The sequence below is a fragment of the Podarcis cretensis genome (genome assembly GCF_951804945.1).
Source record: "Podarcis cretensis genome assembly, chromosome: 18".
Classification (NCBI taxonomy): Eukaryota; Metazoa; Chordata; class Lepidosauria; order Squamata; family Lacertidae; genus Podarcis; species Podarcis cretensis.
Genome location: NC_137188.1, coordinates 11,916,884 through 11,929,435, shown reverse-complemented (window position 1 = coordinate 11,929,435; position 12,552 = coordinate 11,916,884). Strand labels below are relative to the sequence as shown.

At 47.3% G+C, this 12,552-nt stretch overlaps 1 protein-coding gene across 1 annotated transcript in view; it reads right to left on the bottom strand.

Annotated features, from left to right (window-relative positions):
* ABCA7 (ATP binding cassette subfamily A member 7) overlaps positions 1-12,552 on the bottom strand; it is an 81,091-nt gene that overhangs the window by 35,194 nt on the left and 33,345 nt on the right. Inside the window, exons 20-26 of the mRNA XM_079961076.1 lie at positions 11,359-11,498; positions 10,286-10,423; positions 8,485-8,705; positions 7,110-7,176; positions 6,760-6,962; positions 5,147-5,189; positions 4,276-4,380 (exon numbers count right to left, since the gene is read on the bottom strand). Coding sequence (XP_079817202.1) covers positions 4,276-4,380; positions 5,147-5,189; positions 6,760-6,962; positions 7,110-7,176; positions 8,485-8,705; positions 10,286-10,423; positions 11,359-11,498 — 917 coding nt within the window. The remainder of the gene's footprint in view (positions 1-4,275; positions 4,381-5,146; positions 5,190-6,759; positions 6,963-7,109; positions 7,177-8,484; positions 8,706-10,285; positions 10,424-11,358; positions 11,499-12,552) is intronic.

Here is a 12,552-nt window from a genome sequence, read left to right as displayed (position 1 = left end):
TTTTGATTTCCAAGCCTGTTCTTTCTTGCAATTCAATTTTCTCTTCCTTGCTGCAGTTTTTGCATGCATACACAATTTTATTTATTTCGGCAACTCTAGCCCAGTCCAGTCAGACCTAGCAAAAAGAAGCTCCTGGTTTCCCCCTATTGTCATTTAAAACTTCTTAATTAGTTGGTTGTTTATTATTTTCCATTGAGCTTTTTTTTTTTTTTCCAAAGCCACCGTACATTAATAAAAGCACCATCAGCTCACATACATTTCCAACATTCCAAATTTCAAAAAATTCAGCTGGAAAAAAGTTCTCGGTTGCAATCGAGATTACTCAAACCCCCCTCATTGCAAATCAGGTTTGTTATAAAAATTTTGCAGACTTTTCAGCCGTTTAATAACTTGCATTTTCGGCCGAATATCTCCCAATTTGCAACGGGGGTAGTGGAATAATTTTGATTGCAACTGTGATTAATCGATAAGCAATTAATAGATGCATCGCAACCATTGAAGAATGCACCTTATTGTTGCAAATGGAAATAATTTTAAACTGTTTTTAACACGGCGTTCTGACTGCTGTAACCTGAACCCAGGACCTTGGGGCGAAGGAGGGGATTAATAATATTATTAATAATAATAATTCTGCCCCAAAGCTTCTTTTTTACCTTTCTTGAGTCCTTTGACTTAAGCGTAAAGGTGGAGGAAGGAAGGAGAGAAAGGGAGAGAGAGAAAGAAAGAACAGAAGGAAGAAGTTAGATGCATCGCAAGCCCTCCCTCCAGGATTCGCACCCAGGACTTCCTGTACGTTGAGAAGCAAGGGGGAAACAGAAAAGCCATTCTCATTTCAACTCCCCAATCTACGCCACACCTGTGCCATTTTGTGTGGTGCCATTCCCCTTCCATGACAGCCATCCTGTGTGACGCCACGCCTGCTCTATGGCGCCATTTTGTGTGATTCCACACCTGCTCTGTGGCAGCCATTTGGTGCAATGCCAGGTGACCTCCATGGCAGCCATTTTGTGTGACACCACACCTGCTCTATGGCGCCATTTTGTGTGATGCCAGGTGACCTCCATGGCAGCCATTTTGCGTGACGCCACGCCGGCTGTATGGCAGCCATTTGGTGTAATGCCACCCCCCTTTCACGGCAGCCATTTTGTGTGATTCCACACCCGCTCTAGGGCAGCCATTTGGTGCAAGGCCAGGCTACCTCAGTGGCAGCCATTTTGTGTGATGCCAGGTTACCCCACTGGTAGCCATCATGCATGACGCCACAAGTGCCCTAGGGCACCATTTTGTGTGACGCCACTCCCCCTCCATTACAGCCATCTTGTGTGATTCCGCACCAGCTCTTGGTGCAATGCTAGGCTACCTCAATGGCAGCTATTCTGCGTGAAGCCACACCTGCTCTATGGCAGCCATTTTGTGTAATGCCATCCCCCTTCCATGGCAGCCATTTGGTGTGATTCCACACCTGCTCTGTGGCAGCCATTTGGTGCAATGCCAGGTGACCTCCATGGCAGCCATTTTGTGTGACTCCAGGTTACCTCCATGGCAGCTATGTTGCGTGAAGCCACACCTGCTCTATGGCAACCGTTTTGTGTGACGCCACTCCCCCTCCATGACAGCCATCTTGCATGACACCACACCTGCTGTATGGCAGCCATTTTGTGTGGTGCCATCCCCCTTCCATGGCAGCCATCTTGTGCGATTCCACACCTGCTCTATGGCAGCCATTTGGTGCAATGCCAGGCTACCTCAGTAGCAGCCATTTTGTGTGATGCCAGGTTACCTCCATGGCAACCATTTTGTGTGACGCCACTCCCCCTCCATGGCGGCCATTTGGTGCAATGCCAGGTTACCTCAGTGGCAGCCATCTTGCATGACGCTACACCTGCTCTATGGCACCATTTTGTGTGGTGCCAATTCCCCTTCCATGGCAGCCATCCTGCATGACGCCATGCCTGCTCTATGGCACCATTTTGCGTGATGCCATCCCCCTTCCATGGCAGCCATTTTGTGTGATTCCACACTCGTTCTATGGCGCCATTTTGTGTGACGCCACTCCCCCTCCACTGGAGCCATTTTGCAAGATGCCACACCTGCTCTATGGCAGCCATTTTGTGTGACACCACTCCCCCTCTAGGGTGGCCCTTTTGCGACTCTCTCAAAAAGCAAACTGTGCCCGCTGTTGGGAAGAAAATTGTTAGAATTCCTGCTCCGTGATTGCAGTCATGGGATTTTTGTCTATCCCATGACGACGTATGTTTTGACTCCACAGAGTGGGAAGTGACGGAGACAGGATGTTTATGTTCCGTGAAGTGGGAGTATTGTCCTACGTTCTTTTTTACTCTTTGCTGTCTGATGCTAGAGAGAGAGGGAGCCATGTTGCAGTGCTCCGCGTCTGTTTATATGTAAATAAAGTAGATTAGCCAAAATGCTGAGGTCTGTCACACGAACTGCACAGACTCTGCGGATCCCTAAGTGTGCTGATGTCAGTTGGCATTGGTCGCTGCGATGTTGAGGAATAATAATTTATTATTTATACCCTGCCCATCTGGCTGGGTTTCCCCAGCCACTCTGGGCGGCTTCCAACAAAACACTAAAATACAATAACCTATTAAACATTAAAAGCTTCCCTAAACAGGGCTGCCTTCAGATGTCTTCTAAAAGTTTGGTAGTTATTTTTCTCTTTGACATCTGGTGGGAAGGCATTCCCCAGGGCGGGTGCCACCACCAAGAAGACCCTCTGCCTGGTTCCCTGTAGCTTTGCTTCTCACAGTGAGGGAACCGGCAGGAGGCCCTCGGCGCTGGACCTCAGTGTCCGGGCAGAACGATGGGGGTGGAGACGCTCCTTCAGGTCTACTGGACCGAGGCCATTTAGGGCTTTCAAGGTCAGCACCAACCCTCTGAATTGTGCTCGGAAACGTCCTGGGAGCCAATGTAGGTCTTTCAGGACCGGTGTTATATGGTCTCAGCGGCCACTCCCAGTCCCCAGTCTGGCTGCCGCATTCTGGATTAGTTGCAGTTTCCGGGTCACCTTCCAAGGGAGCCCCACGTAGAGCGCATGGCAGTAGTCCAAGCGGGAGATAACTAGAGCATGCACCACTCTGGCAAGACAGTCTGCGGACAGGGAGGGTCTCATCCTGCGTCCCAGATGGAGCTGCCCTGGACACAGAATTGACCTGCGCCTCCATGGACAGCTGTGAGTCCAAAATGACTCCCAGGCTGCGCACCTGGTCCTTCGGGGACACAGTGACCCCATTCAGGACCAGGGAATCCTCCACACCTGCCCGCCTCCTGTCCCCCAAAAACAGTCCTTCTGTCTTGTCAGGATTCAGCCTCAATCTGTTGTCCGCCATCCATCCTCCAGCCGCCTCCAGGCACTCACACAGGACCTTCACTGGTTCTGATTTAAAAGAGAGGTAGAGCTGGGTTTCATCCGCATACTGGTGAACACCCAGCCCAAACCCCCTGATGATCTCTCCCAGCGGCTGCATGTAGATGTTGGAAAGCATGGCGGAGAGGACAGAACCCTGAGGCACCCCACAAGTGAGAGCCCAGGGGTCTGAACATTCGTCCCCCAACACCACTTTCTGAACACGGCCCAGGAGGAAGGAGTGGAACCAGTGGTTTCTAAGCTCCCGAACGATCGACCAGGAGGGAGAGAACATGCCAGTCGGGCATGTGTCTCTGCCAGGGTTCTACTCGAGAGTAGGACGAGCTCTGGACACAAATACAGTGGTGCCCCGCAAGACGAACGCCTCGCAAGACGGAAAACCCGCTAGACGAAAGGGTTTTCCGTTTTGGAGGTGCTTCGGAAAACGAATTTCCCTATGGGCTTGCTTCGCAAGACGAAAATGTCTTGCGAGTTCCTGCAGGTTTTTTCCCCTCCCCCCCCCTTTTCCTAAGCCGCTAAGCCGTTTATCAGCTGATCACTAAAAGCCGCTAGACCACTAATAGCGATAATCCGCTAAGCCGTCAATGGGCTTGCTTCGCAAGACGAAAAAACCGCAAGACGAAGAGAATCGCGGAACGGATTCTTTTCGTCTTGCGAGGCACCACTTTAAGGTTGGCCAAGCACTAGCGACACACCACTTCCGGAAACACAAATCCATTGGCACTGCGGACAAATTTCCACCCCGACCGGAGGGCAGCGATCCCAAGCGCGGCGCAGACCTCAACCGTGGCAGATATCCTCTGGTGCCCAAGCCGAGGGCGGCACGGAACCGACTTTTTCCGGAACCTTCCGGCACTTACTTTTTTCTGGAACCTTCCGGCACTTACCGGGCTCGGCGTCCGCCGCTTCCGCATCCTCACTCAACGTCTGCAGGGTGTAACCAGAGGCCGGCGTGGACGTTCTGAGGTCTGCAGGGGCTGCCTCCATATCTCCTGCCCGGGGAAAAAAGAAAATATAACCCGGTTGGAAAAGATTTGGAAAAACCGAATATTCCCCAAACCGAAACGTCAGGCAAAGTTGTGGCTTGTTTGTTCCGTTCAATTTAACCCCTGTGTTTCAAACAAAAGTCAGTAATATCCAAGGCAACACGATGACCTATATATATATATATATGAAATCACATAAACAGAAAACTTATGAATCTCTAAAAGTCACCAAATATGCACATGTTTATTTGGTTTTATGTTTTCAAGAGAATCCATTAAGAGTGCATATTTTGTGGCTTCCAGAGATTCATAAGTTTTCTGTTTATATAATATGAAATATATGAAATCACATAAACAGAAAACTTAGGAATCTCTGAAAGTCACAAAATATGCACATGTTTATTTGGTTTTATGTTTTCAAGAGAATCCATTAAGAGTGCATATTTTGTGGCTTCCAGAGATTCATAAGTTTTCTGTTTATATAATATGAAATATATGAAATCACATAAACAGAAAACTTAGGAATCTCTGAAAGTCACAAAATATGCACATGTTTATTTGGTTTTTTGTTTTCAAGAGAATCCATTAAGAGTGCATATTTTGTGGCTTTCAGAGATTCCTAAGTTTTCTGTTTATGTGATTTCATATATTTCATATTATATAAAGAGTGCATATTGATATCGTATCATTGTATTTGGTCATCGTGTTGCCTTGGATATTACTGACTATTGTTTGTTCCATTGACAGACAAGACAGCTGGCCTTCACCTTACCTGCGACGTCGACATTATTATCTTCTGCCACTTTCAAGAAAATCTGGAAGAAAAAGCAAAGTTGCGCTTTAAAACAGGGGGAGTCCCACCTCCATTCCCTGCTCTCCAAAAAACACCCCAAATCTTTGGGGAACCAGAGATCATAGGAGCTATTGCAGGCACCACAAAATACCCATTACCACAGACAGGAAGACCGATGATGTCTTTAAAAGAGGACTGGATAACAATACAGATTTAAACCTCCAGGAGAAACTCCGGGGGAAATGATTTGAAACTGACCGCATGTCACTTACAGAAAGAGAATTATCTGAAAATGATTCCTAGAGGTTATCTGATTAGTTTTGCTAAGATACGTGTGGGAAATGCAAAGAAATGAAGAGAACCTTTCTTTTTTCATATGTGGTGGACGTGTAAAAAAAGGATAATAATAATATTGGGAAATGATTTACAATGAGTAAAGAAAAAGGAAAGTTTTAAATTTGCCTTCTCAAAAAGACCAGACAGACAGAAAACCCTAGGGGCTTTTTTTCCGGGGGGGGGGGACGAAGGAGTACGCACACCCCCGAAACATTTTGTGAATCTTCGTACTTTTGTCCATTTACTGCTTTTATTTTCCCCAATTTGAGCTATAAAATGGTGATTTTCTTGAGTCAAAATGAAAGTCCCCTTAAACATTTGGGGGGGGGGGGTTTAAAGGAAAAAAGCACTGTTTATATGTGCAACAACAGAGGCCTGTGTTTCTTTAGCCCCCCAAATGGAAAGTGAGCGACATTCCAAGATAAAGAGAACTGGCAACTTAAGATATTTGGAATGCGTCTTAACAAGTGTTTGGGCGTTGCTTTTAATTTCAAGAAAATAAGTCAGCGTTGAACGTGATTTGCCTGCAATTTAGCTCCACTTGCCACCAAACACAGTGGTACCTCGAGTTACAAACGCTTTGGGTTATGTGTTTTCAGGTTGTGGACCGCGGGAAACCTGGAAGTACCGGAAAGGGTTAATTCCGGGTTTTGCACATGCGCAGAAGCACTAATTTGCTCTCTGCGCATGCACCAAATCGCAGCAGGCGCGGCGGGTTGCGGATGTGCCTCTGTTACGGATTACGTCCGCAACCTGAGGTTCCACTGTATTGTAATTATATTATTAGCCTGCTGTTCTGTTTATTATATTATTATTATATTATATTATTAAATTAAATTATATTATTAGTGGGATGTGGGTGGCGCTGTGGGTTAAACCACAGAGCCTAGGGCTTGCCAATCAGAAGGTCGGCGGTTCGAATCCCTGCAATGACGGGGTGAGCTCCCGTTCTGTACCAGCTCCTGCCAACCTAGCAGTTCGAAAGCACACCAGCGCAAGTAGATAAATAGGTACCACTCCGGCGGGAAGGTAAACGGCGTTTCCGTGTGCTGCTCTGGTTCACCAGAAGCGGCTTAGTCCTGCTGGCCACATGACCCGCAAGCTGGACGCCGGCTCCCTTGGCCAGTAAAGCGAGATGAGCGCCGCAACCCCAGAGTTGGCCACGAGTGGACCTAACGGTCAGGGGTCCCTTTACCTTTTTATATTATTACCCTGCCATTCTGATTGTTCTGTTTTCCTTTTTCTCGTTTACAAACCTCTTCCAGGCTGGTGTCCGAAATCCCGTACCCCGAGATGCCCAGTTCCACCAGGCGGGCGTCCAGCTCCCGGAACAGCTCCACGAAGGTGCCATCTTTTGCCCCGCTGTACGGGAGGACGTAAAGGACTTCCTGGCAGATGTCCTCCACCAGCCGAGACCCAGGGACCAGTTTTTGGATCACGGCCGTCAGCTGCGGCACGTCTGCACACAAAAAGGAAAAACACACAAGGCGGAAAGGTTTCGCGGCAGTCATTTCCCCCCAGTCCCAGCAGATTCCTCATCCGTGCCCGTCGCCAGCATACAGCTCTTTGGCAGGATTTGAATACGGCACTTTGCCAGGATTCGCACCTGTGCCCTCGCTGTTCTGCTCACTGCCCAGACCGGTGTCGCAACTTCTTTCCGAGTCGCTGTCCGCCTGGAAAGGAGGAGTCGAAAGAAACAGCCTTTGGTGACTTTGACCCCCGTAGAACTTTTAAAAGTCCCTTGTATTAAGAGGGATAAAAAGGTTTTAAATTTGGATTGTTAAGAATATAAGGGGCTTTATGGACGGGCGTGAAAGATTAAAGAAAAACGGAGCCAAGAGGGGGAGTGGAAAGAAGTCAATAGAGTTAAGATTTATTATTTGAATTTTTGTTTGCGATGGTTATAATAATATAATAATAATTTATACCCTGCGCATCTGGCTGGGTTTCCCCAGCCACTCTGGGCGGCTTCCAACAGAATATTAAAATATTTAGAATATTTAGAAGACATCTGAAGGCAGCCCTGTTTAGGGAAGCTTTTAATGTTTAACAGGCTATTGCATTTTAATATTTTGTTGGAAGCCGCCCAGAGTGGCTGGGGAAACCCAGCCAGATGGGCGGGGTATAAATAATAATAATAATAATAATAATATATTATTATTATTATTATTATTATTATTATTATTATTATTACAGAGGATGGACGGCCACTTTGACAGGATCTTTGCCTTGAGCAGGGGTCAGACTTAAGTGCGGTTCCTTTCCAACTCTGTGCTTGTATAAATTAATAATAATATTTTGGAAGACACAAGATCTACCCACTCTGGAAGAATGGCAGATGAAGGTGATGGACTATATGGGACTGGCAGAAATGACCGGCAGAATCCGAGACCAGGGAAAAGAGTCGGCGGAAGAAGACTGGAAGAAATTTAAAGACTATTTACAGAAATATTGTAAAATTAATGAATGTTAGAATGATGTTGGACAGAAATTAAGTGGTTTCCAGCTGTAATGCTTAAGAGATATGAAAAAAAAAGGTTTAGAAATGAGTAAAAACTAATGGTGAGGATTTGCTGAACTAACAATTTGAATTGGAATACAAAAAAGGTTAGGTATGAGGAGGTCTGGAAAATAAGTTAAAAGAAAATAAGTAATGGAAATTTTATGTGTTTTTAATTGTTTTTTTATTGTTTTTTGTCATTTTTTTCTTTTTATTTTACATTGTATTATTTTTGAAAACTTTAATAAATATTCTATATATATATAAAAATATTAATAATAATATTTTGTTGTCATTATAGAATTAACAAATTATATTTCAAAGAAAGAAAAAGAAAGCAAGCCCAATTAAGGCGCGTGGCGTGCGTCCCCCCCCCCACCAGTGACCCCCCTCCCCGATCACCCCACATATCCCCAATAAACTGAAAGCTCTCCTTTCAGAGAAAACCACCGTCCTTTTTTATTATTATTTACAAGTTTACCTTTTTGCCGGCGGGGGGTGCCACCCCGTTGACGCCCGCCGAGTGGCGCCCCCTGCCCGCCTCCCTCTTCACCAGCGTCAGGTAGTATCCGGTGCCCAGCTTGGTCTTGAGGAAGAGCGAGGACCCGCAGCAGCAGAGGCGTCCCTGGGATATGATGGCTACCCGGTCGCCCAGGAGGTCGGCTTCGTCCATGTAATGAGTCGACAGGATGACCGTCCGGCCTGGAGTCGGCGGGGAAAGAGGGGAGATGCGGTCGGATTCGCAAAAACGCACCTTTCCTCTTTTTCTTTTTAAATACAGTCATACCTTGGGTTAGGGGCGCGGGTGGCGCTGTGGGTTAAACCACAGAGCCTAGGACTTGCCGATCAGAAGGTCGGCGGTTCGAATCCCCGCAATGACGGCGTGAGCTCCCGTTGCTCGGTCCCAGCGCCTGCCAACCTAGCAGTTCGAAAGCACCTCAAAGTGCAAGTAGATAAATAGGTACTGCTCCGGCGGGAAGGTAAACGGCGTTTCCGTGCGCTGCTCTGGTTCGCCAGAAGCGGCTTAGTCCCAGAAGCTGTACGCCGGCTCCCTTGGCCAGTAAAGCGAGATGAGCGCTGCAACCCCAGAGTCGGCCACGACTGGACCTAATGGTCAGGGGTCCCTTTACCTTTACCTTGGGTTACAGACGCTTTGGGTCGCGCGATTTCGGGTTGTGCACCCAAAAGTACCAGAATGGGTTACTTTCAGGTTTCGGCGCTTTGCGCATGCGCAGAAGCACCGAATCGCAACCCGCGCGTGCGCAGACACGGCACTGCAGGTTGCAAACTGTGCGGGTTGCAAACGTGCCTCCTGCACGGATCACGTTTGCAACCCGAGCGTCCACTGTACTATGTATTGATTTTTCCAATCAAACCATATTAAACATTCCAAATTACAGTGGTACCTCGGGTTACATATGCTTCAGGTTACATACGCTTCAGGTTACAGACTCCACTAAGACATAAATAGTGCTTCAGGTTAAGAACTTTGCTTCAGGACGAGAACAGAAATCGTGCGGCGGCAGCAGGAGGCCCCATTAGCTAAAGTGGTGCTTCAGGTTAAGAACAGTTTCAGGTTAAGTACGGACCTCCGGAACGAATTAAGTACTTAACCCGAGGTACCACTGTATACATATTCAATAATCAAACAGTCCAAATATTATGCCAAATTATTTTTTGAAACTGGCAGTATCTTCCCATGTTCTGAGGTCGGGGGGGGGGGGATCTGATCATCTCATACTTTCTTCTGCTTTCATAATTTTCGTTCTGTAGTTGTATGTTTTATTGCTTATATTGTTTTGTGATGGCCATTGGCTGTAAACAATATAAATCTACAGATTGATTGAATGCTGGTGTGTTTTCAATCGATTGCCGGGGCTTTTAATTAGTTTTTGCTACAATAACCTTTTCGGTTCATCCTTTATTGTAAACATCAGGAAGAGCTTTGTGACAGTAAGAGCTGTTTGGACAGTCAACCGGTCTCCCTCCGGAGGCGATGGACTCTCCTTCCTGGGAGATTTTAAAGCAGAGATTTGAAGGCCGTCTGTCATGGATGCTTCAGTTGACATTCCTCCATCGCCACCATTCTTTAATTCTGTGATTTTAAGAGTGGCTTCCCCCAAGGCTCTACAGAGTCTCAGAACAGAAATAAAAGTTCTTCCAGGGCAGATTCTTAAGAATACCTGCGTAAAATTAATCGGGGAGGGGCCTTGATCCTGTGTGTCGAAATTCACATAGAAAACCGCCCCCCACCCTCCAAATAAAAACCCCGCAACTCAGACCTGTACGGTATTTCAGCAAGAGGTCCCAGATGCCACGGCGAGAATAGGGGTCGACGCCGGCCGTCGGCTCGTCCAAAATCACCACCTTTGACCCCCCCACGAAAGCGATGGCCACAGACAGTTTGCGTTGCATGCCTCCTGGAAAGATAAAATGTTGGAGGGGGTGGAATAGGATGTCCCTATTTTCAGGGGAGAAACATTGGAGGGGGTGGAATAGGACATCCCTATTTTCAGGAGAGAAACGTGGGAGGGGATGGAATAGGATGTCCCTATTTTCAGGAGAGAAACGTGGGAGGGGATGGAATAGGACGTCCCTATTTTCACGGGAGAAACATTGGAGGGGATGGAATAGGACGTCCCTATTTTCAGGGGAGAAATGTTGGAGGGGATGGAATAGGACGTTCCTATTTTCAGGGGAGAAATGTTGGAGGGGATGGAATAGGACGTTGCTATTTTCAGGGGAGAAACGTTGGAGGGGATGGAATAGGATGTCCCTATTTTCAGGAGAGAAACGTGGGAGGGGATAGAATAGGACGTCCCTATTTTCAGGGGAGAAACGTTGGAGGGGATGGAATAGGATGTCCCTATTTTCAGGAGAGAAACGTGGGAGGGGATGGAATAGGACGCCCCTATTTTCACGGGAGAAACATTGGAGGGGATGGAATATGACGTCCCTATTTTCAGGGGAGAAATGTTGGAGGGGATGGAATAGGACGTTCCTATTTTCAGGGGAGAAACATTGGAGGGGATGGAATAGGATGTCCCTATTTTCAGGGGAGAAACGTTGGAGGGGAAGGAATAGGACGTCCCTATTTTCAGGGGAGAAACATTGGAGGGGATGGAATAGGACGTTCCTATTTTCTGGGGAGAAACGTTGGAGGGGATGGAATAGGACGTTCCTATTTTCTGGGGAGAAATGTTGGAGGGGATGGAATAGGACGTCCCTATTTTCAGGGGAGAAACATTGGAGGGGATGGAAAAGGATGTCTCTTTTTTTCAGGGGAGAAGCGTTGGAAGGGATGGAATAGGACGTCCCTATTTTCTCCCCCATATCCTATGACCCCCAAACTCACCTGACAGGTTCTTGGTCTGATCTCGCCTCTTGTGGGGCAGACCCACATCCTGAATGATCTGTTCCATCTCCTCCCGGACTTGCTCTCCGGAGAGGCCTTTGAGGCGGCCGTAAAACCAGATATGCTCTTCCACGGTCAGGCTGGAGGGGGGCGGCGAGTTTTTTGGGAAGGTTGCGGAAAAGAGAGGGGGGGGGGAGACATAAGACCACAAGGGTGCTAAATACTCTGCGGCGAAAATGCCATTAGATCAAACCGCAGCGCTGCAAAAGAGATCTCCACATAAGATTTGAACATAAGATCTGCACATAAGACCCGAAAGTGCCTTTCTGCTTCTCTGTATTCTGTCTGTTTGCCAGGATAAACGGCATTGTGTTGCATTATTGCAATGCGTTCTACGTAGGGCCTCCTCTGAATAATAAATTATTATTTCTCAAAGAGAAAAACAACTACCAAACTTTTAGAAGACATCTAAAGGCAGCCCTGTTTAGGGAAGCTTTTAATGTTTAATAGGTTATTGTATTGTATTTTTTGTCAAAGACGATTTTGAAACATCAGCTGGTGCAGAAATCGGCTGCTCGCCGGTTGGCAAGACAACTTGAGCCTATTGCACCGATCCTGCACTAGCTACGAATCAGTTTCCGAACCCAATTCCAAATGCTAGTTTGGACCGATAAAGCTTTAAATGGCTCAGGACCTCAAGACCTCCCCGTATGAACCAACCTGGACCCTAAGATCAGGTCCAGTATACCTGAAGGAGCGTCTCCACCCCCATCGTTCTGCCCGGACACCTGGGTCCATCTCCCGAGGGCCTTCTGGTGGTTCCCTCACTGCGAGAAGCCAAGTTACAGGGAACCAGGCAGAGGGCCTTCTCGGTGGTGGCGCCCGCCCTGTGGAACGCCCTCCCACCAGATGTCAAAGAGAAAAATAACTACCAAACTTTTAGAAGACATCTGAAGGCAGCCCTGTTTAGGGAAGCTTTTAATGTTTAATAGGTTATTGTGTTGTAAGTGTTCTGTCGGAAGCTGCCCAGAGTGGCTGGGGAAACGCAGCCAGATGGGTGGGGTATAAATAAATTATTATTATCATCATCATCATTATCATCATCATCTGAGGCCCTTCTTCGTAAGCTTCCTCTGCGCGAGGTCCAGAGGGTGAAAACACGAGGACAGGGCCTTTTCCGTGGTGGCTCCTTTT